The sequence below is a fragment of the Colletotrichum abscissum genome (genome assembly GCF_030869225.1).
Source record: "Colletotrichum abscissum strain IMI 504890 chromosome Unknown Scaffold_21.1, whole genome shotgun sequence".
Lineage (NCBI taxonomy): Eukaryota > Fungi > Ascomycota > Sordariomycetes > Glomerellales > Glomerellaceae > Colletotrichum > Colletotrichum abscissum.
This window is the reverse complement of record NW_026850110.1, coordinates 90,898-118,668: the sequence shown is the minus strand read 5'-3', so window position 1 is coordinate 118,668 and position 27,771 is coordinate 90,898. Positions and strand designations below refer to the sequence as shown.

General features: G+C 52.5%; 11 protein-coding genes across 11 annotated transcripts; 7 read left to right on the top strand and 4 right to left on the bottom strand.

Annotated features, from left to right (window-relative positions):
• Positions 1 to 1,371: 1,371 nt before the first annotated feature.
• Positions 1,372 to 4,151, top strand: CABS01_08949 (uncharacterized protein; the record flags this gene model as incomplete). The annotated part of the gene is made up of 3 exons (XM_060542307.1): positions 1,372 to 1,485; positions 1,595 to 1,922; positions 1,975 to 4,151. 3 exons carry the CDS (start codon positions 1,372 to 1,374, stop codon positions 4,149 to 4,151), a joined length of 2,619 nt encoding a protein of 872 aa, XP_060400588.1.
• A 304-nt stretch (positions 4,152 to 4,455) lies between these two features.
• On the bottom strand, positions 4,456 to 5,638 carry CABS01_08948 (bacilysin biosynthesis oxidoreductase bacC; the record flags this gene model as incomplete). Its single annotated transcript, XM_060542306.1, has 3 exons — positions 4,456 to 4,625; positions 4,699 to 4,872; positions 5,068 to 5,638. 3 exons carry the CDS (start codon positions 5,636 to 5,638, stop codon positions 4,456 to 4,458), a joined length of 915 nt encoding a protein of 304 aa, XP_060400587.1.
• An 828-nt stretch (positions 5,639 to 6,466) lies between these two features.
• Positions 6,467 to 7,024, bottom strand: CABS01_08947 (uncharacterized protein; the record flags this gene model as incomplete). Its single annotated transcript, XM_060542305.1, has 2 exons — positions 6,467 to 6,728; positions 6,867 to 7,024. The coding sequence occupies 2 exons, from the start codon at positions 7,022 to 7,024 to the stop codon at positions 6,467 to 6,469; spliced, it is 420 nt and encodes a 139-aa protein (XP_060400586.1).
• A 687-nt stretch (positions 7,025 to 7,711) lies between these two features.
• Positions 7,712 to 9,112, bottom strand: CABS01_08946 (uncharacterized protein; the record flags this gene model as incomplete). Its single annotated transcript, XM_060542304.1, has 3 exons — positions 7,712 to 8,078; positions 8,158 to 8,527; positions 8,602 to 9,112. The coding sequence occupies 3 exons, from the start codon at positions 9,110 to 9,112 to the stop codon at positions 7,712 to 7,714; spliced, it is 1,248 nt and encodes a 415-aa protein (XP_060400585.1).
• Positions 9,113 to 10,354: 1,242 nt separating this feature from the next.
• CABS01_08945 (NmrA-like family protein) lies at positions 10,355 to 11,355 on the top strand (the record flags this gene model as incomplete). Its single annotated transcript, XM_060542303.1, has 2 exons — positions 10,355 to 10,609; positions 10,696 to 11,355. The coding sequence occupies 2 exons, from the start codon at positions 10,355 to 10,357 to the stop codon at positions 11,353 to 11,355; spliced, it is 915 nt and encodes a 304-aa protein (XP_060400584.1).
• Positions 11,356 to 12,381: 1,026 nt separating this feature from the next.
• On the top strand, positions 12,382 to 13,431 carry CABS01_08944 (uncharacterized protein; the record flags this gene model as incomplete). The annotated part of the gene is made up of 3 exons (XM_060542302.1): positions 12,382 to 12,555; positions 12,615 to 13,032; positions 13,085 to 13,431. 3 exons carry the CDS (start codon positions 12,382 to 12,384, stop codon positions 13,429 to 13,431), a joined length of 939 nt encoding a protein of 312 aa, XP_060400583.1.
• Positions 13,432 to 13,638: 207 nt separating this feature from the next.
• CABS01_08943 (uncharacterized protein) lies at positions 13,639 to 15,171 on the bottom strand (the record flags this gene model as incomplete). Its single annotated transcript, XM_060542301.1, has 1 exon — positions 13,639 to 15,171. The coding sequence occupies one exon, from the start codon at positions 15,169 to 15,171 to the stop codon at positions 13,639 to 13,641; it is 1,533 nt and encodes a 510-aa protein (XP_060400582.1).
• Positions 15,172 to 17,506: 2,335 nt separating this feature from the next.
• CABS01_08942 (uncharacterized protein) lies at positions 17,507 to 19,407 on the top strand (the record flags this gene model as incomplete). Its single annotated transcript, XM_060542300.1, has 4 exons — positions 17,507 to 17,835; positions 18,737 to 18,860; positions 18,921 to 19,064; positions 19,135 to 19,407. The coding sequence occupies 4 exons, from the start codon at positions 17,507 to 17,509 to the stop codon at positions 19,405 to 19,407; spliced, it is 870 nt and encodes a 289-aa protein (XP_060400581.1).
• Positions 19,408 to 20,145: 738 nt separating this feature from the next.
• On the top strand, positions 20,146 to 20,648 carry CABS01_08941 (uncharacterized protein; the record flags this gene model as incomplete). Its single annotated transcript, XM_060542299.1, has 2 exons — positions 20,146 to 20,163; positions 20,238 to 20,648. 2 exons carry the CDS (start codon positions 20,146 to 20,148, stop codon positions 20,646 to 20,648), a joined length of 429 nt encoding a protein of 142 aa, XP_060400580.1.
• A 2,513-nt stretch (positions 20,649 to 23,161) lies between these two features.
• On the top strand, positions 23,162 to 24,684 carry CABS01_08940 (uncharacterized protein; the record flags this gene model as incomplete). The annotated part of the gene is made up of 2 exons (XM_060542298.1): positions 23,162 to 23,206; positions 23,299 to 24,684. 2 exons carry the CDS (start codon positions 23,162 to 23,164, stop codon positions 24,682 to 24,684), a joined length of 1,431 nt encoding a protein of 476 aa, XP_060400579.1.
• Positions 24,685 to 25,966: 1,282 nt separating this feature from the next.
• Positions 25,967 to 26,709, top strand: CABS01_08939 (uncharacterized protein; the record flags this gene model as incomplete). Its single annotated transcript, XM_060542297.1, has 3 exons — positions 25,967 to 26,146; positions 26,215 to 26,460; positions 26,512 to 26,709. The coding sequence occupies 3 exons, from the start codon at positions 25,967 to 25,969 to the stop codon at positions 26,707 to 26,709; spliced, it is 624 nt and encodes a 207-aa protein (XP_060400578.1).
• Positions 26,710 to 27,771: the final 1,062 nt, after the last annotated feature.

Genomic DNA, 27,771 nt, shown 5'->3' with positions numbered 1-27,771 from the left:
CCTACAGGTTAGCCCGGAGACGTGTTGCCGGAGGTGTGTCCACTGTCCAGTCACTCCAGACCCAATGCGTCGATGCTGGTGGTGTGTTGCTTGGTGAGAGAATCGAACAGGGTAAAAAACTATCGACGATGTTCGCTGTGCTCTGCGATGGACGATGAACGATGTCGAGATGTTGTCCGTCACCCAGACTGCGCAAAACGCACCAGGTGGGACCGCTAAGAAAGTGGGTGCGAATCTCCCCAGGCCACTAATGCGAATAGGAGACGTGCTAAAAAATGCCAGTGCTTCGCCAGCTGGAACTCAGTCACCTCAATCTTGCGCTCCAATTGCTTGGTACTCGACCCAGCCGAGGCGAAGCAGGGGCATACGCATAGGGGCTGGATTTCTGAAGCAAGCACCTTCGCAAGCAAGGCAGGTGCAGGCAGGTTCAGCTGTGGTTGCCCTCGCTTCTTTCTGCTAGGATTTTGTAGGTATTCATCGGCAGTGCGTGCGAGAAAAAGATACATTGTCCTCAGGCAAGGAAGGTACCTACTCACCTGGTCTGAAGTTCTGACGGGTGCGGGAAGGTACCTGCCTGCCTCCCTCCACCCCCGATCACAGCACGCACCTACCTGCCAAAATGGCCGATGACGTAGTGCATCAAATTCCTGCCCCCTTCCTTCACGTCACCGTCACCATCGCCGAGTTCCACGACCAGACCAGACAGGACCACCTGGGGCACCCACAAACACCAATCTTTTGCTAGCAGGGCCACGGAAGGCACGCAGGGCAGGTACCTTGTAGCGGTTATCCGTAGACACACAACTCATCCAAGGGGAGGAAGGAACCATTGTGAACCGGGCTGGAAGGACCAAGCTCCCACTGCACCTGCACCTGCCTTCTCCTAATTGGAAAGTACCGGGCCCGCCTCCTCCTGGCTAAATCACCGTAGTGAGGTGGACGAACGCCTGCCACGCGCGTTGCTTTGCCGCCTCCCTTCCAAATATTCGTTGGCCCAGTTTCATTCTGACGCAGGTTTTTTTTTTTATCAATTCTTACCAGGTTCTGTTCCCTGGACACACGACGCCAGAAAGAAGGTATAAACACCTCCTCGCCTACAGTGCCCCCTTCTTACAGACCTCTTCCTCTTCTTCCTCATCGATACGATACCTCTTCCTGATTCACCCTTTTTTGAACAGGAACACAATCTTGGCGATTCTCATTATACCCAATTTCCCTGTGATACCCCCCTCCGAAATACCCAATACTACGAATTCCCTTTTTTGTCCTGTACGCCATTACCGATAATCACCCTACCTCATCTCAACACCGTACCCAAAAACAGATTTCAACAAGCAGTCTTCATTGCGCGATAGCTACAATACCCTCATCATGTCAGCAAACGTCAACAAGCCGACGGATCTCAAGCAGAAGGAGGCCGACGTCAACCGCAAGCTTCAGCTCTACGGCATCCTCTCCGCTTTCCAGGCTGGCAAGGTTCCTTCGGTACGTCGATGCCGGCATGGCGGCAAGGACCCACGCGGCCCCCGCCTGGCTGATCCCAGACCCGCAACCCTACATCATTGCGTGATACTGACGTGGTCCCTCGCAACAGAATGACCAAATCGATGTTGCTCTGAACAGTTTCCTGGCCTCCAAGGCTCTCTCAAACCCTCCCGAGAAGCTCTCCCCCGAAGGCCGCGCACTGATTGCCGATGCGCGCGAAGTTGTCATCCAAGCCAAGAACCTTCTGTTGTCCAAGAACCAGGGCAACCTGATTCAAGACTTCATCTGGCAGACTGAGCAATTCGACCCCAAGGCTGTGGACGTTCCTGGCGCTCCCGTCAACAAGGAGGTCGCTCAGCAGCATGGCGACAAGGCGCTAGAGGGTCTGCGGACCCTTGGAACTTTGCTCATCACCAACGGACAGTTCCGCAAGCTTCGTGAGTCAAACAGCGATGTCTGCCCAATTGGTCACAATCTAACATTATATAGTCAAGGATGCCACCGTCCTTATCCGGGACATGGCTGGCGATGCCGCTACCAACGCTGCCCAGCGTGTCCGTCCCTCCGGCGAAGCCCTTCAGGACATTGACCGCCCTGCTGAGGACAACACTTGGCACGATGCTCCCGACTTTTCCAAGGAGAACTTCAAGAAGCAGGCTCAGGGTGTCTACAAGGGCTCTCCTGCCGATGATGCTCGGGAGGTCCTTGCTGCAGGCACTCAGGCCGCTCACCCCAACGGATCGCAGAACCCCCATGACCTGGCCGCGACTGCCGCTCGCGATCAGCAGCAAGGTACCAACTCGGGTGTGAATGCCCAGGGCGGCATCAACGCTGCCCGCGATGTCATTCAGAAGAAGTACAACGAGAACGTCGATGGCGAGACCAAGGAGCAGGCACGTCAGCGCAAGGAGGAGTACCTTCGTCGTTCCAAGGAGTACTTCAACAAGAAGATGCCCCAGGAGCGCAAGGACCAGACCATCTGGCGTTTGAAGAAGATGGTGCTTGAGTGTCAGCAGCACCCCGATTATTCCCAGGCCATTGAGACTCTTCTCAACCTCGCCGAGGAGTACGCCGGGCACTCCCGCACTTTGGCACAGGGTGGAACTGGTACCGTCAAGGACACCCGTGCCGGTCTCGCTCAGGCCGAGTCTGATCTCAAGACGCTGATCGAGCGCTTCGCCAACGGCACCTCGACCGAAGACTTCTTCGAGTCGATCAACCAGATCTACCGCGATGCTGACAACGATCGTGAGCTGAAGGACTGGTTCAAGGCTATGGACCGCTACGTCCGCCGCTGCCTTCTCGAGCAGGGATACATTCTGGACGAGGACTCCAACCAGGAATGGAACCACTTGTACGACCATGGTCGTTACTTGCTTCGCGAGAAATACCGCGCTCACACCGACCGTGTCTTTGACGAGATCAAGTTCTTGATTGACCAGTTTGATCAGGACCCTCTCAACAAGCGCTTCGGCTTGGCCGTCCAGAAGCTCTTTACCGATCTGGGCAATGACGAGAACGGCAAGCCTACCTTTAAGCCTCACTTGCTGAAGGATCTCTCGGAGGTCATCATTCCCGGCATCTTTGAGAACGTTGCCTACATCCCGGTCCCGCGCCTCGAGTACAGCGACCCTCAGTTCGATGCTGTCATTGAGAACCTTGTCCTCGAGTCTGACAACTTCATGCCTAACGTTCTCGAGATTAACAGCGAGAACTACTTCCTTTGGGGACGCAAGAAGATCGCCAACAAGCACAAGCAATCCTTTGAGGTGAAGGTTGCTGGTGTCCAGCTTGATCTTCGCGACGTCAGCTACCACGTCAAGCGCAAGCAGGGCTTCCCATCTATCACCGACACTGGTGTCGCCGACATTCTTCTCGCTGGCGATGGCTTCTCTTTCAAGATGAAGCTCTCCTCTGCCGATAAGAATGACAGACAGAACTTCTTCAAGGTTGACAAGGTTGACGTTGACATCAAGCACATGAGCATCAAGCTGAAGCAGTCTAAGCACAAGCTTCTATTTGGTCTCTTCAAGCCCATCATGCTCAAGGTCCTTCGCCCTGCCCTTCAGAAGGCTGTCGAGAAGGCCATCAAGGACCAGGCCACTCAGCTCGACAGCATCATGTACCAGGTTAAGCAGGAAGCTGATCGTGCCCTTGATGAGGCTCGCTCTAACCCCGAGAACACTCCCAATATCTACAACCGGTATGCCACCGCTATGCAGAAGCGCGCTCTCCAGGCCAAGCAGAAGGCGGACGAGGTTACTGCCGACAAGAAGGTCAACTACGCTATTACCAAGGAGGATTCCATCTTCCCCAACATTCACCTGCCTGGAGGTATCAGCTCCAAGGCCACTGAGTACAAGGAGCTGGCTCGTAAGGGTGAGCGTTGGGAGAGCCCTGTCTTCGCCATTGGTAAGGCAAACAAATCTACCGATATCCCCGATGCTCCTCGCATCGAGCGCAAGAAGCACGGCCTTCCCACCCAGCAGGGCCAGTATGCTCCTCACGCTCCCGGCCAGGTCAACGGTGGTGACTTGAACACCATCCCCACTTCCGACTACCCGACTTCCGGTTACCCTACCTCCAGCTATGACGCCCACCCCAACGGCGGTCTTAACGGCACCGTCAACACTCTTTCTACCCCTGCTCACGTCAGTGGATACTAAGTGTAGACCTTAATTCTTTTCCTTTGTGACAGACATGGATCAAATGATGAGTTGACGGCAAACGAAAAGGCTTATACCCGGATGGAGAATTCAGTTTGGGTCAACAGACGGCGGAAGCTTAATGATGCAGTCCCTTAGTAATAATTCTTCTTTAGTTCAATTGCAATGGTTTCAATCATGATCCTATAATATTCTTGCCTACTTATTTGACGTGAATCATTGCGCACTCTACATTGTGGAACGTGTGCAAGTGCTCAAAGGTCTGGACGTCGCAATTCGTACATCTCATTTAACCCCGTCAAGCTTAAAGCGACGTCCAACCCATGTCAGTCGGCACAAGCCCGCCGTTGATGGTGTTCATCCCACCAGAACACAGGCTCACCACAGTCTTTGAGACCTGATCCAGCGGCGACCATCCTAAATCCCAACCTCCCTTGGCAGGATCACCTTGGCAGGTGTTGAAAGTCGACACCACTGATGGACGAGGTTTCGTTAGTAATCAGACACATGGTAGTATACGAGTGCTCACTTGGAGATGGTGTCTTACCCATGGCGAGGCCTTCGGGGTGGAACTCTTTGATGTGTTCCTCATCCCTGGCCATGTTCGTCATCATGGGACCGGGCATGATGGCCAGGCACCGGATGCCTTTTGGGCCGTAAAAGGCTGCTGTGCTTCGCGTCAGGCCGACTGTGCCGTGTTTCGAGGCCGTGTACGCGACGCCTTTGTTGTGGTTTTGGTGGTCAGCTCAAGATTCTGTTTCATGCAGATTCCCATATTGTCTCGTGATCCGTTTCTTTCAGAAGGTGAATTCTTCGCCCCTTTTCAATGATCATATGGTGGTTGGGGTGAGATAGAATGACATAAGAGGAGATGAAATGAGATGATGATGAGATTTGAAGGATGGTTCGAACTCACCTGCTCTCGCGCCGTGCACTCCCGCGGCACTAATAACATTCAAAATCACACCCCTCTGCCCGTCCACGGGCTCCTGCTTCAAGAACTGCTGGATCGCGCGCTGCGAGGTGACGAAGCTGCCCGTCATGTTGACAAGGATCTGGCGGTCCCACATGGCTATGGGACAGTCGGCCGTGGGGTGCATTAGGTCCGAGATGCCGGCGTTGTTGACGAGGACGTCGAGGCGTCGTTTACCTTTGTCCACTGCACTGTCTTCTCCCCCGTCAATCCAAGAAGAGAGTGCGGCGGAGACGGAGGCCGGGTCGGTGATGTCTGCTTTCACGGGGTGCAGACGAGCACGGAGGTCCGGGGCGTCGTCGAATTTGGAGGGGAGAGAGGCGAGGGAGGCGTCGGAGATGTCGAGGGCTAGGACTGTTGCGTTTGCGGCGAGGAAGTGGCGGGTTAGGGAGAGGCCTAGGCCCGAGGCTGCGCCTGTGATGAGGACTGTTTTTGAGGTGTAGTCTGTGGACATGGTTTCTGTCGGGTGAGAGTTGGCGATGTACGGGTGTTTGACGAGTTCTTTCACGGGCATGGGGTTCAAGAAGAGCAGGTTCAAAAAGAGCGAACTCGAGAAGAGCAAGATGAGTGCAAGTAGTTTCTATTGACATTATATACACGAGCTGTGGATTCAGTTAGGTTCTCGGTTTTGGTGGACTTTGACAAGTGAAGTGAAGGAGACTGAATGCCTCTGAGCATGAAGCATCGATATCCGACCTGCATCACAAAGAGAATCCGATACCGAGAACGACGGGAGCGTACGACGACGCGGGAAGACAAGTTGACTGGCTGGGTGTCTGCTACTTATTGTATGCCAATGCTGTATCAGCAGGAACATATGCACAACCGGCAGCAATGCAACCAACCTTTTGATCCAGGACGTGGTTCGGCGGGATGTTGATGGTCCCCGAATCCAACCTCCGCATCGCGCGCATCGCACTGCTCGGATTCAGAGTCGCTGATGGGTTACTCCGATGTGTAGGTTGGAGCACTCCATACAGAGTTGAAAGACAGGGTTTGGTGGTCTGGGAAATTATCAGACGTACACAGAAGACCCTTATTGGGGGACGACGAAGCGGGACGGGGAACGGAAATGACTTCGTAGTAATCCTTCCCCGCATGATCCATGCATACACGAATTCTGGGGAGCACGGGAGAGCTATATACGGGAGGGAGGATTGTTGATTGGGTGTAAATACACGTATTCGATGTAACCTCGGTACACAAGGGGAACCTCCGCGACGGGAGCAATATCAAGTTCAAGACAATCTTAACGTGACTTCAATTGCAAGTCTGCTTTGCGTACAATTACAGGTATCCTTCTACCCCAACGTCATCTTCATCTCCGTCAAGCGAGTCTTACTCAATTGCTCGCCTGCAGCTGGTTCGGATCCGTCTGCTTGCTCTTTATCCCCGCCAACCCCGTCTGCCGGTTTGCATCCCGTCCCGTCGTGTTCTCCAGATTCCGCTCGCTCGAGGGTTTAGGACCCAGGCCGGGCGTGATGGACGGCCCGCCGCCGCGGGTGACGGAGTCCGCGACGCCTGCTGCGCGGTCTGGGGCGCCGGTCAGGAAGGCGAAGGTGCCGCCCAGGGCTGCGGCGGCGCCGAGGACGAGGTACAGTGCACTTCTACGAGACCGGTCGCGTTAGTTGTATGGACACCAGAGAATGACTTGAAGCTGTGATGAAGGGCGGAAGAGAGTGAAGGCTTGCCTGTTGCTGATTTCATCTGGCTTGGTTCCCACCTTGGGGTTTGATGGGGACGGAGCCGGGCGGGACGGTGCTGAACCGGACGGGTTTATGGGGTTTGGTGCTGGGGGCTCCTTGACGGCGTAGCCCCGGCGGGGTGCGAGTTGTGCGGAGGTGCGGAGGATGGGGTTTCGGAGGGCCGATTGAAGGCGGAGAGCTCTTGATGATGACATGATTGGTTATCTGTGTTTCTAATCGTGTGTTGCCAACTGGGTGTTGGTTCTTATCGCGAGATGTATAGGTGTTTTGGGGGTTCTTTTGGTTCTTTCCAGTTCTTTCCAATGGACAACTGCGAGAATCAGTGAACAGTTATGTTGGTTGCGTGGTTTTGCATCCCTTGGACGGCAATGTGGATTTGCGGTGTTATATGACCGTGGCGCGACATGGCGTTTTGGAGGTGCTCGGTTATGACGAGCGATGATGTCGATGATGCACCTTTCCGGGGCCCCTTTGTAAGGACGTAGGTGCATCCATCTCACTGCCAGCATCAGACGGTCTCAAGGCTCGTGTGATTCTACGGTCCAGGCACACCTCAGGCACAGATCTTTCCATTCCAACGCAGGAACTCGTCCAATGATGCATCAGGCTAGGTCGATGATTCATCAATGTTAATGATGTACCTTGCGGGTGGGGATATCAGAATGTTAGCCCCTGGCAAGATCTGCAGTAGCCTAAGACCCTGAGCTGTCGCGGAATCAGCCGTCTGCTCTCGACTTCCTCTGCCCTCTGTGATCCATTGATCAGAAATCAGTGCTAGGTATTACACAGTAGGGAGGTAGGCAGTATACCCAAATTCACCCAACCCATCTAGACATGAACTTGTCCCATGCTCTCTGCGGGGCACACCCGCCCACCCACGTCTACCGGTTCCTCAACGCCGCGTGAATCCCGTTATACGTCCAGTTCAACCTCATCCGATCAAGCTGCGCCTGCGCCGACATATCCGTCACGTGCCTCGAGTTCTGCTGCACTTGCGACGCGCGCGGCCTGCGCACCGAGTCCCACGTTCGCAGCGCCAACGTGATGCTCTCCAGGTCATCGGCGCGGACACTCTCATGGAGAAGCAGCCGTAATCCTTCGGCGTCCTCGATAGCCTGTGTCGCGCCTTGGCCCTGGAACGGCGTCATCGGGTGCGCTGCGTCGCCGACGAGGACGGCGCAGCCGCGGGTGTAGGTTGGGAGCGGGTCTGCGTCCTTGACCTTGTAGAGGTGGATGTTTTGAGCGTTTCTTGATGTGCTTGGTGTGAGCGACTCTCGTTTCATGTTTCTGATTGATTGTGAGGTGACGATGGAGGGATAAGACTTACTTCATAATCGCCAGCATCCACGGGGCAAAGTCGAAAAAGTGATCCAGCATCTCTTCCGCGCTCCCCTCGGCGTTCCAAGACGTGATGCTCTCCACCGAGAGCATGGCGTCGGGGATCCTCGCCACGACGTTGAGTAGCGTCATGTCACGGCAGGGATAAAAGATGATGTTGCGGTGCGTCTCGTCGTCGGCCGTCATCATGTTGAGAAAGTTGCTGTTGGACGGGTCTATCGCCGCCGGGTACCCTCCCAGGATATCCCTCGCCTTCTCAAGCGGGAACGTGAACCGGTAGAGTGAGGCACCCGGTGATACCATGTGAGATGGCCCGCCGAGGACAGCCTGTCGGACGAGGGAGTGGATGCCATCTGCGCCTAAGCATGTCCGTCAATTCCTGGATACCTGTGCAAAAAGTCTGATATGGTCCCATGCATGTGTGTGGTCTTACCAACAATCACATCGGCTGTTACCTCCTCCCCATTCTTCAACTTCACCTTCCCCTCCTCAACATCAACACCGACAACCTGGACCCCCTCCACAACTGTAGCCGGCGGTCCCGAAATCCCCAACTTGGCCGCGTCCCCCGTCGCGAGCCTCAACAGCTCATCCCGCAAGTCGCCGCGATGCATCAGGAGCCACTCGCTCCCAAACGGCTCCGATACGCCCGTCATCTCCCGTAACAGATTCCCTTGCTTATCGTACGTCCTCGAGCCGGCGCAGATCGTGGCCTTGACGTTTTCGGGGCTGAATTGAAAGGCCTTTTTGAGCATCTTCGTGCCGTTGGGACCAAGGCCGATGCCGGCGCCGCGTTCCGGGGCGGAGGCGGAGGAGGAGGAAGATGAGGTCGGATCGTCGCGGTCGTAGACTATCACGTCGTGTTTTTGACGGAGGACGGCGGCAGCGGAGAGGCCTGCTATGCCGCCGCCTATGACTATAACTCGTAGCTTGTTGTTTGTCATTATATCTGTCTCCCTTCTGTTTTATCTGATTTCACTGGGTGGCATCGCGCTCTGGACACGACGTTGAGAGGTTAACATGTGAGATTACATGACTACAGCTGAACAGAGGAGTTCAATTGTCACCGCGGAATTCTATTCCTAATACAGTCGGCTTAGGTAGGAAACCTCTTTCCTGAGCAAACTTTGGCAGAGTTTTACTTGCTGAGACATCAAACGAAATTCTATTCATAGTTGCGGTTTCTTAGCCTGATGTTTGCCTAGAGGGATGACAAAGGTTATTGAGGAATTGCAGTGCTCGAACTTGGCAAGAAAACTCAAATGGGACTTGAGTTTGGCTCGAGGAGCGAATGAAATATAAGCCCGACGAGGCTCTTGCTGTTCCGTACGCGCAAGGTCCCTGTCGTGTTTCTGGTTGTTGAAATGAAGGGAACCTCAGATCCGGGTAGCCCAGAGTTGGTGATGTCAGTTTGTGGTTTGAATGATGCTAGTGGTACGCTGTATCAGGGATCATATTCCGCCCGATCGGGAGCCGGCGCGGGCTAAACGTGTGCCGTCTGGGGGAGTTCGATCTCCGGCTCTTTATTTTTGGGTAACAAGAAATCGACCGCTGAACTTAATGATGGATGTTCTGGGATTTGAGAAATATTTAGAATTGCAGCATACTCTTTGTCACGTTTTCTTAGACAATTTCAATGTCAACAAACAAGAAAGAGATGTTGCCTTCTTACCTAGAAGAGTTTGAAGAGAGAGGTCAAATGCTTAGACATCAAGGTTCTCGAAGAAACGGCCACAACAGTAAGCCGGACACCTTCCCCCCTGCCTCGGGCCGTCTTAGAAGACCCACTTTCGCGCTCCGACTCGGCGTTCGTCGGAGGGCGAGGCCCACAGCGCACCATGCCAGTCAGAGAAGAAGGTCGTCTCGGCCCCGGTTTTGGGCGTATCGAAGGAACATGCGCCGCAGGATTGGTCATCTTTCCTCCGTAGCTTCCCAACGTCGCATGCTGCATTCTCGCAAGCGTCACCACTCCGATCCTCCCTAGCTAGATCGGTGCCTTCTTAGCCGCGGACTTTTCTATCGGGCGCATCATGATGATTGTGAAACTCCGCTGCCTCGTGGAGAATGAATGTATTTGACGTGAGTTGATATCTCGATTTTCGAAGGTGTAGTTTCTGTGTATCATTCAACTACTGTATCAACACTCAAACATCTAAACAATCAATCTCACAATAATAACATCGATAATGGCACGAGCAATTCTGGTTTGCGGCGCGACTGGAAAGCAGGGCGGCGCAGTCATCAACCACCTCGTCGAACAGAATGCCGACTTTGAGATCCTCGCCGTCACCCGCGACGCAACCTCCGGATCCGCCCAGCGTCTCTTGAAAAAGTCGTCCAAAGTTCATCTCGTCCAGGGTAACTTGGCCGACCCGACTGCGCTTTTCAAGACTGCGCAAGATGTCGCCTCGTCTCCTATCTGGGGAGTCTTCAGTGTCCAGGTACCTACGAAACTCCCACCTTTTGATAGCGAACAATACGTTTCTGTTGTGTGCACAAACTTGGCTGATATTGATGTGCATTCCAGGTCCCGATGGGCTTCGGCCAAGGTGGAGGCGGCGAACTAGGCCAAGGCAAAGCCCTCGTCGACGCATCCCTCAAAGCAGGCGTCAAATTCTTCGTCTACACCTCCGTCGAGCGTCACGGCGCAGACAACGCGACGGATGTGCCTCACTTCGCCCACAAGCACGAGATCGAGCAGCACCTCTTCAACAAGTCCAAGGGCACCGACATGGAGTGGGCCGTCCTCCGCCCCGTGGCTTTCATGGACAACCTCACGGACAACCTCTTTGGGAGGGTTTTCACCACCTCGTGGCGCATGGCGGTCAAGGGGAAGCCGCTGCAGCTTATTGCTGTCAGCGACATTGGCTACTTTGGCGCCGAGGCGTTTCTACACCCTGAGAAGTACAAGGGCCGCGGGGTCTCGCTTGCGGGCGACGATTTGACGATTGAGCAGTTTTCTGCGGTGTTCAAGAGGAATACGGGCAAGGAGCTGCCTGGGACGTATAGGGTCTTGTGTTGGCTAATCATGACGATGGTGAAGGACTTTGGGTACATGTTCAAGTGGTTCCACGATATTGGGTATGATGTTGACATTGCGGCCCTGAGAAAGGAGTATCCTGGGCTCAAGGACTTTGAGACTTGGCTGAAGGCGGAGAGCGAGTACGCAGGTAGTATTCGGTCTTGAGGAGGGCGTTTGGAATCACGTCACAGATGCGTCCTGGGCAGAAGAAGGCAAGAGCCATTGTAGTAATACGGCTTATATTGTAATAATCGAAGAGAAATGGTCTATATGGAATTTCAACGATGAAGCATGTGTCAAGCTTGACAATCTCAGGAGGTAGCATCGGCTCTCTTAATAAACCTAACTAACGTCTTGTATTTATTTGCAATCATATCCAAAGTTATTTTTAATGCTCAAGAAAGAAGAGACTATGTTTCCTACACATTGTGGAAATTTCCGAAGCTGAACAAAAAAGTCGCCGCAGACGAGACGTAATCGGTCCATGCCCTTTGATATCCCGTTGAAGAATCTACTTATACTAAGGTAAGTGATTCGTGAGCCCTGCTTGAAGGATAGAGGAAGGACCTAGATAGCGGTACTCCTATCAAGCGCACTTGTTCAAGAGATCGAGGAAGTGGAATCGAAGAGAAGACTTGCAATTAGAATCAGGATATTGATAGTCAAGCTTCTAACATAGGGCGTATCCACACCCACGTGGCACCGGTCTCCGACGAAGGCCGACTCGCACTCGATGTAGCCTTGCCAAGAGTAACTTCGTCTCTATCCCCGAAGATGTACGTGTACCTCAATTTCCACGTCATTGTTTCTTGCTTATCATATCAGAATTGAATTTGATGAGAATCTGACCGACGGCTGAAAGTCCGGTCCTTCGTGGAACAGTGTTTGTAAGTCGGGAATCCCGCCTTCCAAAGGCCCACATCGTGGGCCGATGCTCAGAGCCGAGACGCCACTGCTTGATTCATGGCATGCTTGCGTAGATCCGTCAAAGGCAAGAGAATGGAAGTATAGGAACATGACAAAGATACGTACTGCATGCGACTGCAAATCGGGCTGTAGCTATAAAGTCGAGCGATGCTCGTGTGCATTTCTAGCTTCCCCCCTCACATCCCACAGACTGAAAACCATCTTCTTCCTCAACACAGACCAACCCGCCAGACTCAACCCGAAAACACGTCTTGTATCTTCAACATGTCTAAACTTCTCACCATCTTCGGAGCCACTGGCAATCAGGGCGGTTCCGTCGTGAGAGCAGCCCTCGCCGACGCCGTTCTATCAAAGGAGTACAGAATTCGTGGCATCACTCGGGACGTCTCTAAGCCCGCAGCTCAAGCTTTAGCCAGCAAGGGCGTCGAGGTCGTTTCTGTATGATCCGACTGCTATCATTCTTGATGTAGACTGAGAGATTTCTAACATGGGGAAAGGCCGACATGAACTCAAAGACCTCTCTCGCCGAGGCGATCAAGGGCTCCCACACCGTCTTCTTTATGACCACGCCCAACTTCACGGGCGGCGCCAGCGAAGAGCAGGCTCACGGCAAGAACGTGGCCGACGTCGCGGCCGAGACCGGCGTCAAGCACCTCATCTACTCGTCTCTGCTGCACGTCACCGAGACCACCAACGGCCGCCTCAAGCATGTCGTGCACTTTGACGACAAGGCCGAGGTCGAGCGCTACGTCCGCGCCAAGGGCATCCCCAGCTCCTTTATCCTGCCGGGGTACTTTATGAGCAACTTCTCTGCACTGCAAATGATTCGCAAGGGCGAGGATGGGGTCTACAACCTGACGTATCCTGTCAGCGACAAGGCCAAGTTCCCTCTCATCGACACCGAGTCCGATATTGGTGAGTGATTCCTAGAAGCGCTCAGTCCGATGCTAATACCTTCATTTTGTAGGCAAGTACGTCGTCGCGGCAATCCGCAATGAGAGCACCCTCCTCGGCAAGCAGATCTTGGCAGCTGAGGACTACTACACGCCCACGCGGATCGTCGCCGAGTTTGAGCAAGTCACTGGCAAGACAGCCCGTTTCGTGCCCGTCGACGCTGCGACGTACAAGTCCTTCTTCGCTGGTCCGATGGCTGCCATGGCTGACGAGATGCTCGAGAACCACCTCTTTATTGACGAGCCCGGGTACTATGCCGGTAAGGACCTGAAGGAGAGTCAGGAGCTTTTGGCTGGCGTTGGGCTGAAGGCGACTACTTGGAAGGAGTTCTTGGAGGCGAACAAGGCCGCTTTCCCGTAATTGGATTGGGAAAAAGGACACCTGATTTGAGGGACACAATGCTGGAAAACATGTTGGCATAATTTTGAGGTAGTGTCCCAGCGTGGTGTAGACGTTACCATATATACACAGTCTTACTAAGATGATTCCCGAGTAGATCCTGTGCTCACATGGTTCGTGTCTCAAATCCAGTGCCTGTACAGCGACGTGGAATCGGTATACAATGGCTTACGGCTCAGTTTCAAGCACTAGCAGGGGCCACGAAAGCGCCTCTTGCCAGTAATTACCCAAATGCCTAGCAACGGCGCGGATAATGAAGGCGCCAGCGTCAGCAAAGGGCCAAAAGGTACGACAACGGTGCAGCAAGACGCCGTAATGTGCCAGAATGATGAGGGCCTCGGGGCGGTGCTTCCGCAGCATATCGACGAAGCCGACCGGCACCTTTACAGAGAACGACGACGCGGCCTGGGCGTAGTCTCCTTCGTCGAGGACGCGGCAAATGTCGAAGCACCACTGCAGAAGCCCAATGACTTCGTGGCACGCTCTCGCGCTCGAATCACTGAGGTCGGAGTCATTTAGGAGGCGTTTCAGAGACCCGCATTCGTCGCCCCTCGTGCTCATCCTCTTCTCGGCCTCGAGGATGACGTTGAGGACGGGTGCGAGCTCGGTGTCTCGGAGGAAGTTCCGGGCCGGCAGGGTGACGGACTTGACGCCGCGGTTGAGGTTGAAGCACTCGACGAGGCGGTCGATGAAGGACTTGAAGTCGGAGCGGTAGTGAGCGAGGGTGTCGGCGAGGACATGCCTGCCCAGGATGGCGGAGAAGAGGAAGCGAGGGACGGCGGTGACCTTGTCGTCTCTGGCTACTGTTTCCGTGAGGCGGGTGAAGGATGAGAGAGCGCGGTTCTGGAGCTCTGTGGCGAGGTCGTGGAGATGGGCGGATGACCCGGGATAGAGCTGGACCATGTGGAAGGCTGTGAAGGCGAGGATCTCGTCGAGGAGGTAGGGTGAGTCCACGGCGCGTCGGACGGCGATGTCGAGGGCGCTTCGGGCTGGGCCGGTGAAGTATGGGACTGAGGCTGCATGGTGTAGCAATATCATGTGCTGTGGTGTGTAGATGGCCTCTGAGGGTGCGTTTGGCGTGCCTAATATTGACAAGCCGAGCTGGCAGTCTAGAGATGGAGGAGGAGGATGGGTGCCGCTCAGCTGCGTCGTCGAAGCTGGGGATTGAGCCTGGTCACTCTGATAAGAACTTAGGCTGAGATCAACCGCGGCTGGCACGTCTGAAGGCCTTGATGGCAGGCCATGAGACGGATGGCTTGGCGCATGAGTGAGTTCGGATAAGTTGCTTTGTTGACGATGAGCTGGTTGTGAGGGCAGCTGTGCGCGCTCAATCAGCGCATTCGCGTCATTGTTTGTATTGCCATGACTACTTCCTCTGGAGCCTGGTGATGGTGATCGGGCGTTTCGCACCAATGTGCCCTGTGACCTTTCGCCTTGTGATTGAGGTTTTTGTGCTTGTCTGCGCTTCTGCTTGCTCACTTTTGGCGGTGGGAAGAAACAGGCACGCTCTGCCACCTCGCAATTCGCGCATGAGGGCTGACGCTCATCGCAGCGAATGTGACGGCGCTTGCACTCTGCGCATCCATTCCGAGACTTCTTGTGAGAGCGGCGAGTCTCTTGGGCCCTGGCGTTGTCTGCCACTGTGCTTCCGGTGTCGCTTGAATCGTTGTGACGCGCTGAGGCGCGAGTTTCTCGAACCATGCTGTCGTCGCGCGGGCGATTCTCGTCAATCACCGTTCCCCGTGGAACGCGCGGAGCTCTTAATCCCAGTCAGTGGCCCCTTTTCAGCTGCCGGCATTCGCGATTCATGAATGTGCGTCCTCTCAAGAGCTTGATGCGTTCTTAAGTTCCAGAACCACAGCATCTCCATGCACTAAGAGTGGACGAGCGGAAGGTATTCCATTGATATGACAATTGAGGAAAATTCCTTGATCAGCCCCCGTACGCAAGCATCACAGCACAGCCCCGCCTAATTGAACGCATAGCCACATCCTCGGATTCCCCCCATCAAAAACAGCCAGGCTAAGCTACTAGGTAGTTTTCTACATGGAATGCGCTACAAGCTTAGTCATACCTAGATACCACACAAAGACTGCCGAATGAGAGAAGTTGGAAATGTAGATTATTTGCGACCAACTGGCATCAAGTGTTCAAATTCATTCTATTGTTTCTCTGCATGGTTTCACAGAGTAGGTAAACTGTGACAAACGGCCATTAATACGAAAGGAATGGTACAATAAGGGTGTTCAAAGCTAACTTGTATCCTGCTCCCTACATAATCTTCTCATTACCTACCTATGTCGTGATAGCTTCAATCATTTGAACCCTCACTACCCGTCACGTGACCCGACTTCCATTTCCCACGACCCACACTCGCTCTCGCATCCTATTCCTGCGCGGGGTCTCTCGGAGAGGCCCGAAGCTCGTTGCCTCTTGAAACATCAGCCCTGTGGGCTTGATTGTGTCTACACTGGGAGACACAAAGAACACATTCCTTTCAGTAGATATGGACGCATCTTCGGGCCGACTTGGAGAACCCGAGGTACCATTCACTAAGTAGATCACACCTGAACTCCCAGAGCCATGAGTCCATGAGATTGAGAGATCCTCTCACTATCCTGACCCGGTCGATGTCTACCTCTCTCTGGCTCTTTCTGAAGCTACTCTGGGTTTGTAGGAGGCAAATCTGGGCTCAAACGAGTTGAGTACTAAGTCAAGTATCAAACAGTAAAGATCGACAAGGGTTTCTATCGCTTCTGTGAATAGTCGCTGAGCTTTATGGGAAATGGCTTACTGCTTGCATGATCAAACCGTTTTAAAGTAACATGGAAAGCATGTGTACACTTGCCAAAAAGTGTGGGTTCGATGTTGGTCGCTATCCTTTGTAAAGAGAAGGTTTCCTAGTAAGATAGTCCTGCTAAGTAGTATGTCAGCACACTTGAGGTTTACATAATGGACATAAGCCCGGACTTGATGACCCAGACACAAATTAACCTTACTTGCTAAATGACCCACCAGACGCACCGCAGTGAGCGGGACAGGGGTGAGTCCTCACACTCGAAGTTCCTGAGCACTCCGTAAAGTGACAATCTGCAACGATAACCATTGGTAACTACCTAAAGAGGCAATTATTCCCTCGGAGGTACTTAGTCACCAGCGAGTAACATCATTTCGACTTCTTGGTCAGGGTCTAGTAATCTTCTAGCACTTCATATACAGGGAGTCTAGCGTTGATTCTGGACACAAGGCTTGAGAAGACTAGCTCCCCGCAAGGCCGCCTAAAATCTGCCGAAATCCAATTCATGGCCAGTTGACCTGGTATACACCAACAGTGAATACAGCCCATAACGAAACGGATGCTGGTTTGGAGCACCTTTGAAACCAAACAGAACCATCGCATGACCTCGCTGAGTTATTGCAATGTCTTGCCGATTTTTATGTAAGGGTTCTAGACTGCGAGAATATGTGTTCTCTTGTCCTTGTGCCTCAAACTCGTTCTGGAATAAAAAGAAGCGTAGTAGCATTGACTGAGTTCCCTCTCTTCTTGCTACAAGTTCAATGGCCCGGAGGGGCTGATGTCATACCCGTTTCGGCCGAGTGCAGCCACTATCATTGCCAACGACAGGGCCTCAAACCTATTCGAGGCTTCAATCAGCTATGATGGGCAGGTTCGGTAACCCCGGTAGCTGGCAGTAGTACATGTTGCCTCAGCGGATATAACGATGGGAACTTGCTCACGTTGTGGTTCCTCACTTTCTTGATTGCCTCCACTCATTCTGAAATTGAGCAGAGGCTTGGCATGCATCTATTGGTATCGTTATGCCATTTCAAACGACTCCAACTGGGATGCTATGACCCTCCGTCCGGAGAACTACACCATTGCTTCTGGTCTCAGCCACTTCAATATCGATACCTAGGATGGTGATTTATCGGCTTTCCAGAACCGCGGTGGCAAGCTTCTCCACTCGACGGTTTAGCCCATGGCGTTCTGTCGAGTGAGAATTCCCATCGATATCACGAATATGTCTCGCAAATTATGGGCATGAACTCAGAGGCTCTTGACGAATTCTACCGAGTTTTCCGTATCTCTGGCATGTCCCATTGCGGCAGCGGTAATGGGGCGACCTTTATCAGCCACCAGTCAGCAAGCACTGCCAGTCTGGCACTGGAGGAAAACGTGCTGATGGCGATGGTTCGATGGGTTGAGAGCGAAGTGGCTCCAGACACCATCATGGGGACCCGGTACAAGAATGGCACCAGTGACAGTGGTGTTGATTCCAAACATAGACATTGCAGGTGGCCATACCACAACGTGTACCAAGGCGTTGGCGACTACAAAGATCCTGATACTTGGAAGTGTGTGCTGTAAGTAAGTCTAGACAAATCAAGTCTGCTGGCGCGTGATTACAGTCAAAGAAACGAGTCAAATAACGGCCCCATGAGCTCCTTTGTCCTACAATATGATTATTGCCTTTATGTTGTGACAGACAAGTGTCAAGGTAAATACTCACTGGCTCACCGCCTGAGGCACTCAACAAAGGAAGCTTCCTTCCCTGTCTGTAAGGCAGCTCAAATGGGACGGAAGTTGATCCGTCACATTGTCCTAGCTACCTTCCTTCTCCATCACAGTCTCAAACTGGTGAGCAATCGCCGCAACTTTGACTTCCTCGTCTCATACGCCAGACGATCTACCTCGGACGGCACAATCCCAATAAAGCGATGAAGTGCTACAAAGGAATTTGATCGGAGCAATTAAGTGCTATAAAGAAGAATGCTCTAAGCAGTTCAGTGGTACATAAAAATATGCTCGAAGAAATCGTCAGTTCTTCTTATCAGAACAAACGTGCGAACCATCTAGTTTTCGAGTTCACGGGATTTTTCACCCTGTTGATGCCGGCTGGAGGCAGGCTCTCTAGACCGGGACTTTCGATCTCTCTGACTCTTTTCTTCCCGTCGACACCTCCTAGCTTGGACGCAACGACAGCGAATCTTCCACCAGAAAGGGCAAAGAAGTCGACCGATCATTTCGAGCCTCGTCACCCACTTCAAACAAGTGGCCTACGGCCCCCGCACACCAGATGGTTTGTGAATTATGAGACTTACAAACTCTCAACAAATAGCCTGAATGGGACACATGGAACCTCCGGGTGCGCTCGTCACCTGAGGCTCCTGGATGGCGTGCCTCCCCTTGCTCCATCGGCGGGAGGCAGAGGCATCATTAGAGCCCACGGTGCCTGTAGGATAATCTTCTTAATCGACAAGGTAGAGAAACCCTTTCTCTGCCTAATTCTTCTTCGGCCGAGAAGCATCCCTTCACCCTCGAGAAGTTTCCAATCAAAACAACATTGACGGCTACTTACCAAACCACAACCATGGCGACGTCCCACAGCGTAAGCTCAGGTCTCACCAGATGCCTCGGAAATTTTGCTAATCGGTTATTTACTCGCTAGGCAACTGTCGAAGACGGATCCGAGAGAGGCGGCACCTCCGAAGAGACCGAGAAGCCTCTTCTCGCGTACAAGCCAGAAGTGGAGATGTTGTTGTGGAAGAACCAGAGCCCCGTAGTCCTCTGGCAATTGCAGCTCTTCCTCAACGTAAGCAACGTTCGCTCTTGAAGGACCCCAATCGATCATGACTGCCATGCTAATCGTCTCGTGCTTTCAGGCTCTCGTCGCAGCTCATGACGAGGTCGGAGACTGTATGATCGACCTGAACATTGATGCCTACCTTACTAAGAGATGGCGTCGCCGCAAGCGCGTCAAGTACACGAGAGGACTAGCGGTTTACAAGGCCCAGCGAAAGGCAGTACTCAAGATTGAGATGGAAGTCATCCGGGGCGGTAATATGGGAGAGACACTCCAGGCCGCTTTCGACCGTGTTCAAATTGCCCTCATCGAGAATATGACGCGCGTCAATTTGTTGTTGAGCATGCTCTGAGTGAATCTCTTTGGCCTCGCGTTCTGGCTGTGGCGGACCGGAGTTCTGGATGGGACACTTGGCCGGAAGAGCCCAGCAACGAATCGACGATAGGAGGTGACTGAGTTTTAGCACGCGTGGCTCGAGATGAACCCGCGAGGATAAATGCGATAAAATACCAACAGAACCACAGGACGATGCTATATGTGACACTAGTATGGGACATGGCTTGTAATTAAGCAGTTGGTCTGGCGGGAGGCAACCTGGGTCAACCTGGTGACAGCTGAGTCAGATCCCTGACAGAATTGCCTTCCTTCATTCATGCTCAGGCCTGAGGAGTACTTCAGCCTTACCGCCGTTGTACTTTGAATGAAAGACTCTGCCCTTTGCAGATTTGACATGTCTTGGAGTTGATAGAATCTGCCCAGCGGAAAGAGCATGGGTCAGTAACATGGTTCCAACATAAGAAAAGGGCGTCAAAGAGCACTTTCCTTGCTGAGCGCTTCGGATTTCCCACGGTTGTTACCTACCTGGTCGTTGACCTCACTCTCCCTATCTGTTGTCAAAGTCGCTTACCTTATCTTCCCACAGGTCCCTATCTTCCTACCTCCAACATCTCTAACGCTGCCTTAATCTCACAATAATCCGACTGCAACCGACCAGACACATTGAATCCTCGGCTTCCCGCTTCGCGCTTCGCGAACCAAGCAAGCTCATGCACTCATGTCGTACAAATAGTCGAACACCAAACATTTGATGATGGCCGGCTCAGTCGATGTATGTCTCCTTCCAATCGGCCCAGGGCAAGTTAGTTGCCAAAAAGGCCAGCAAAACCGTTGACGTACCATCAGGGCAACGATAACCCGCCAACGAGCACCCCCACATCTGAGGGCATAAACGCACAAGACATCGCGGCCGTGACAAAAATTGTGTCAGTCGCACTTGAACATCTGGACACTCGCGAAGTTGAGGAACAACCCAAGACTGCGGAAGACTACCAGTTGCTCCTGAAGAAGAAGGAAGAACTCATGACCTTGTACAACCGGGTCTTGCAGGTGCTTAACTTCACTCGACTACGGCGCGAAGGGGAATCTCAAGTTCCAACAATCGAAGCGGTTGATGAGCTTGAGACGGGTTATTCAACATTGCTCAGGGGCGTTGAGTCTGTTCTCGCACGAGTCATTGTGTGGATTGAAGAGTACGAACACGACAACGGGATCAACACTGGTGTTTCGGGGAGTTCATCTGCGCGTACGCCCTGATTAGAATCCTCTGCGCCTATCGAGAGCACTCCGATACGTGCAATGTCGGGCTCGGGCGACGCAAAACTCTGCGGCTATGTTCATATTAGCGTCGAGGATGGGAAAACATGGCGACAGGGTGAGCACATGGGAAGGCCACCGAGCTGTTTCCGTCAGAATGAGTGTAATTCAGGAGTAAAAGTTGGCCCTCACTGTTGGTTTTTGATTAAGTGTTTCGTCCCTTTCCGATGCTAATCAGGTCCAGGCTCTTTGGACGGTTGGACCTCCCCCCCCTACATAAGTTCAGCCCCCATGTTCTTGGCAGCAACCTAAGTCAGAGACGCCCTGACCGCGCTCTTAAGCTTCTCCTTCCCGCTGAGTCAGGTCCTTCAATTCAAATGGTTCAAGTACCCGGACCAGCAAGTAAGTTGGTGGGCCCGGTTAGGGCACTCTGTTTTCTATAGGGGGCAATCTGCCAGGATGACTACTCAGGCCAAGTCTCTCCTTTGGTTGCGTCCTCGTTCTCGCTAATTATGAGACGTCAAAAGAGCGCTTTCAATACGAGCATGAATAAAGCCCTAAACTTTAAGTTCACGTCAGCAAAACTGCGCGCGCGGGAGACTCCAAAACTCATTGACTCGAAGCGCTGGAGTTATTCTCGGCGGCCAAAACGGTCCAGGCTCCTAATAATCGGGATTGTCAATTGTGAAGCAAGGACGGGACTCACGGGATGTAAATAAGGGCTCAAACCACTGTCGATGTGACGTTCAATGTGCAGGTGGCCCCCTACAAACCACCCCTGTCCGTCAAATTTCTCGCTGTTATGAGGAGGACCGTTGCAGAAATCCTTTCGCATTATGGCTGTGGTTCTGGTCTTATAGGCACTCTAAAAAAAGCTTGCTTGAATACAACGGAGCTTGCAAGATAGATGTCAAACAATTCTAACTTGGGGGAGCTCATCGACGGCAGGAATCGTGCTCAAAATGGCGACCACCGCCGGGTGCAAGCTGAGATCTCCAATACTGACCGTGGGCGACAAATGATACGTGAGATTCATGAGGGTGATTGTGAACAAAGAAGGCGCAAGAGAATATTGCCTTCACTGCAGACACTATCTCTGCTTTCAATAGCAAATATAAGTCGCAACGGGACTCAAGCGACAGCGCAAGTATGAAGACCCCGAGGATCCCGAGGACCCCGAAGATGGATTACTGCGGAAATTGTATGCCAAGAAAGGGAAACAAAATTCAGCCGAATAAAAACAACACATCAGAAGCGGCTTAAAGGCAGATTATACGGGTGGTTCTATGAATGAGCCCAACTTGGGAAGCGAGATCTCACTTCCATGTACCGATTGCAAATCACTCCGACACCCGCAAACTACCAATGCTCAACAACGGGACCGGGGAATCGTCTCTCCGAGACAGACAGAGGTAGTTGTTCGAACAAATTCAGATGTAAGGCCAGAAGCTGGATGAAGGAAACTTTGGAACGTAACAAAGATGACCCAAGACGAAATAAGACTCGACAATAGGGGGGGGGGGGGGGGGGGGGAAAGGCTTTCAACCCCACCTACAAAGGGGAAAGACGAGAGAAAAGGGCGCGCTAGCAATGAAAGATTGTGGTTGGGGGGAACAGCGGCGACGAAGAAAAAAAAGTTTCCACGTGCGCGGGCGGAGGGGGGGGTGGTGCGGGGGGGGGGGGGGCGGAAAGGTCTTCATACCCGATCTTAATGAGAGATACAACAGTAAGCAGCATGCTTGAAGATATAAGATGTTGGTTGAGGGCTCAAAGCGATGAGGAACAGCAAAAGTTTCATGGCTTCCCGGACGAGGAAGGGGTCTATGGGACCATTAGGATGACACGCCATTCATCATTTGTATTTATATCCGGCCAAACTTGAGTTCAATGAATTTTTTGCATCAAGTGGGTGGTTCATACAGGCAACACGGCGTAAAGAGACTTTGCTACAACCCGGATTAATGCTGTTGAGAGCTCGATAAGAAGCCGCCCCATTCCGTCTTCCATTATATGGCAGTTGACAATTTCTTTTCTTCGTCCGGTAGCTAGACGGAGAGAAATTCCTCAGGCATCTTGTCTATAAGCCGGAGTGCCTAGAATGCTTCTCACCTAAGGCCAAGGTGAGGATAACGGTGAAGGTGAGGTGAGTCTGGGTTTGATGGCTGGCACCTGCCTCAACCTCCAAGCCTAGCTCCTCCCTCAATCGCGCCTTCCCACTCAGGAATCTATGAGACGGCCTCCCAACACGCTATCAAAACAATCTCGCGTTCTACCAGCCGCATCCTCTATTTTCTCTCACCCGCACATTGCCTCACTCTTCCCCTCTCATACACACGCTTCCGCTCGCACTTCGCCCAAGAACTCATTTCACCTTACGATCTTCACGTTCAAGCATCCCCCAAAATAAAAGTTCAACAAGTATCACAAGACAACGCGTACCAAAAGCAAGAATTTCTTTGCACACCAATTTTGATTCATTTTGCTGATCATTGCAGGTGTACCAGTTCGCCAAGATGCATCTCGTTCCTGAGACTGTCAAATCTATCGACCTCATCGAGGTGAGTGCTCACGGTGGTTTTTTTTGACAGTGATGAATCTACGATGTGATTGATGAGCGCCGATGATTACAATACTGACCATGGATCTGTAGGAGCTCATGATGGAGAGAGCCGCCTTGAATGCCAGTCTCGACGAGACCAACAAAAAGATTGCTGCGGCTCAGGAAGCCTTTGAGAATGAGAAGCAGCAGCACATCAAGATGGAGGCCGACAACAAGAAGCGCATCATCCAAGCCTTGAATCGTGAGCCGATTGAGCTTATGGCAAACGAGCACCACGTTCACCGCCCTGCCGCTTCTGGCCGCACTGGCAGCGCTACGACGACTGAATATACTAACAACATTGAGGGCATTAACAACGTCAGCCCTATTAAGGACACCGTCGACGATTGCTGCTGGGGACATATCTCTAGAGCATCCAAGGACGCCTTGTCTGGCTCCAAGGGTATCAAGTCTGGGCGTCCAACTCTGTCTGACATCTCTTCCCTTGAGGACACCTCTGTCAATCGCAACTCTCCCTTGTTCCACCGTTCCGTCAGCCCGTCAAAGGAGACGCCTGTCTTTGATCAGGTGCTCCCCAGCGACAACACCGCTGCTTTCATGGCTCACATCATGCATGAACTCAAGACCGAGCTCAAGAAGGAGCTTCAGGCAAGAGTCGACGGAGAATTCAAGCGCTCAATCGAAGAGCGTCTCATCCAAGAGCTCGCTCAGGAGCTCACCGGCGACATCAAGGGCCGCCTCTACTATGAGCTCAGAGAGGAGCTGAAGCGTATCCTCAAGCGCGACATCACGTTCAAGGTCAAGCAGGACGTCAAGCGCGAGATGAGACTTGAGATGGTTAGCCAGCTAAAGTACGACATCATGGAGGACGTGAAGGGCAGTGCCATTGCCGAGCTTAAGGAGATCCAGAACGAAGTCAACAATGAGCTGAAGAATGAGATCAAAGAAGAGGTCTTCAACAGAATCAAGGTCGCTCTCACGCAAGATGCCCTGGACCAGCTCAAAGACACCATGAAGGGAGAGATCAAGAACGATGTCTCTAAGATTGTGCACGACGCCCAGCGAGCCATCGGCACCACTCTTGCGGCCAAGACTGAGGAGCACATGCTCCCTGCCATCCGAGGTGCTATTCCCATCATTCAAGAGTGTGTCGTCGCCAACTTGCAGGACGCTCTCGACTTCTACTTCAAGAACCAGCTTTCCAAGCAGATGGATGATGCCATCAAGAAGAAGACCGGCGATGACTCTCAGTGGATGCTTTCTCAGATCGAGGCGCTGGTCCCCGTTACCGTTGCTGCCGAGGTTACCAAGGTCAAGGACGCTATGAAGACCGATCTGCACAAGGATGTGAAGGCCGAGATCGAGGAGGACTTTGGAGAGAATATGGAGGGTCTAGCCCGTGATGTTGTTCAGGAGGAGCTTGAGGCCTTTGAGACGCGTACCCAGCCGAACACAACTTATGTGTACCATATGTGAGATCCTTCTAGCTGACGGTCGGTCATGCGCTCTTGGCAAAGTCTAGATATGCTTTCAAGACCAAAGTCTTTAGTCTTTGGGATTGAGAAGGTGAAGGATTGGGCTACCTGGTGGATCACCGGCTTCAGTATTGGGATTCAAGGATAGGGTAATCAGAGACGGAAATTCCAAGGTTACAGTCAGCCTAGCATTCCCGACTCTGTGTCGAATATCCTAAATGTGATGAGAAAATGCAAAAAGATCAGCTTTCCTACCAAATTTCCTCGAACGACGAAAGCCCTCATTAAGGGTGATTCGTTGGAGCCCAGCCCAGTTCCAAACCGAGGACACCTGAGATCATGTTGTCCTGCTTGTCTACAAAGAGTCTACGGCACACCCAAGGTGGTGCCTCCATCTTACACTTCCACTCTATTTGGGGCGTAAGCAAGATTGCTATCCACAAAGACGAAGCCAAAGGCAATGCTCTTCGGTATGTACTATTTGGAAAGGCGCGTTGTCAAAGTACTTTTAAGCCGCAATCAACGGTCGAAAACGCCACAGGTCTGGGAATGTCACCGGACGAATGTGGTTGGCAGAGAGGGATGGTGAGGAGGCAGTGCAGCGGGCTTGCAGGCCAATGGGGACCACCGGAAGACACTTCCAGCGGGCCGGACCGGGGTCCGACACCAGATTGGCGCAAGTGTGGTGGGAAGCAGGGGCACGTCCTTAATCAAAAGTAGTCCAGCGTATTAACCAACTAAGGTATCAACGGCCTACTGGAATCATCCAGGTAGTCAACGTTTCTCGTGTAGAAGTTGCCTAGCTGTTTGGCATTCGGCGTGGTGCGCTTGTTCTGGTGAGCGGAGATAAGTGAGATTTGTAGCTTCCACATGAGAAAGTCCTCCAGCTTGCCATGAATTACATTACCAACTGATACGTCTACAATACCTCTCTGAGCCACGTTCAGAATTGGTCAACTCGACGGTCTCCCTCAGTCGCTTCCCATCTAAGTTTGGAGACTCAAACGTTGTGGTTGGTGCCTGACAGGCACGACAAGTCGCGCGACGTGGGCGCGTGGCCGTTTGCACAGAATCTGCCTCCACCCGCAACCTTTCTGAACCAACACTTTAGCTTACCCTCTTTACCCTCCGCATTCCCAACCTGTCCAAATACTGTCTAACGGTACCCTCCACATTTATCTTCAACCCAGGCCAATCTTCATCCCCAGTACTCTCCATGCAGATAGTAGCCTTCACCAACCACACGAATCTGCCCCCATATCGACCAGCCAAATCCCCTCACAATGGCCAAAAAGAAGAACGTATCTAGGAAAAAGCAGAGAAAGGGGACGAAGGCCAGAAAGATCCACCAAGAGACCGCTGAGCAGTTGGGTAATCAGGGCGGCAAACAGGACATGCCCAAGAAACAAGTGGCCACCGACGAGAATGGCAGAAAGATGACGGTCATCATGGGAGGAGAAGCGGTATAGTTGGCCCTCGCAGCACACATCTCAGGTCAGGAATCTTGGAAAGCTGACTGTTACCGCCGCAGGAGATGGAAAAGATCTGGGACCGCATGCAGGTGACCTTTGCTATTCAATCTCAGTCCAGTACGATCTCCGAAAGGCTCGAGAGCGTCCGCTCAGCCATCGAAACCAAGTCGACCACGAGCGATCAGGAACAAGAAACCTTTAAGAAGGTGGAAGATGAAGTTGAACAACTACTCGGTCGCATGAGAGATGCCGTTAACGCCAACAATAGGCAGGCTGCTCAGCAAGGCGTGCAGATTTCGGACCTGGTTCGAGCACCTCCATAACAGCCCACAAGTATTTTTGCTAACAAAACCTAGGTTTCTGTTGACTTGTCACTTATGGAAGACTTACATCTCAAAGAGGTTGTGACGGGATTCGAGTTGGACCTGCTCAAAGTGGCGATGAGTTTGAATTGGTGCGTCAGCGGTCTGCATCAAGCTACTCAGCCGGTGGACCCTGACGGCCTTGACTGTGTCCCTTTGGACAATGACAGAATGCGTCTGAGAGGTGGTTGAGGAGCTTCAAAGGCGGTGACCATTCTGATGTGGAACATTGCGTCGAGGCTTATCTGTTGTGTTTGCAGCAGGGAGATATTTAAAGGGATATGAGGAAACAGGCACAAAGGCTGCTTTGTGAAATCACACGTACAAGGCCATGTGGCCAACCATTCTGCTGACTTGATGCTGTTTTTTCTGAATGGAATATCAAAAGGGCAGTTCAACTGACGCTGGGGCATCAACAAAGTGATCGCGGTGGGTGGGGCGAAAAGAGGGCATTATTGGCTCTGGGCTCGAGAAAATACAATTTCGAGACTCACTGAATTTTCTGGACCAAGTACGTATCGAATCAGGTGACGGGATCACACAATGAGAGATACCCAGGCAAATACCCAGCTGGAGAGATGGACATGGTAGGTGGGCAGGAGCAGGTGAAGTTGAATTTCGGCCGGGAAGGAACGACCAGTGCCCACATGGTTCGGCGGCTGTGGAGCTGCCACATCCGAGAAGGCTAGGTACTCCGGGCTGTCCCCGCCTCCCGAACTCCCTTCCTAAACGTGATATGAGGTTCCACTGCAGGTTCTAATTGCACCAAGTTACGAGGAGTCGCGAGGTATGAGGTCGAACAAGATTTGCGGTGGTAGGACTGATTGGTGTTACTGACTCAATAAGGAACAATAGAATACATTCCTCGGTTGTGGTGCTATCGATAATGATGCTCACTCATCAATCATCATTCCTAATCCGACTGCAAAACCAAATGTGTACTTCGTCTGGGGTGCCTAGAGTCAACCAGTATGCAAGACCTGAAAGCCGCATCAGCGAGGAACAACAAGGCAATGGCCATTCCCTTAATCACTATCTTCCTGGTCCATGAACTCAGCGCCGGTCACCTCGGTCTTAAGCAACGCGCGAGTCTCTTGTAGCTCGTTGTGAAAGTCGTGGTCCAGCTGCCGCACGAGCTCGAACATGTGGATAATGCTAAACATAGGAAGGGATTGAGCGCCACAACAGTGGCGATGTGCGCCCACAGTATTCCTCAATGTGAAATAACCGACGATATCCGTGATCACCTCCAGA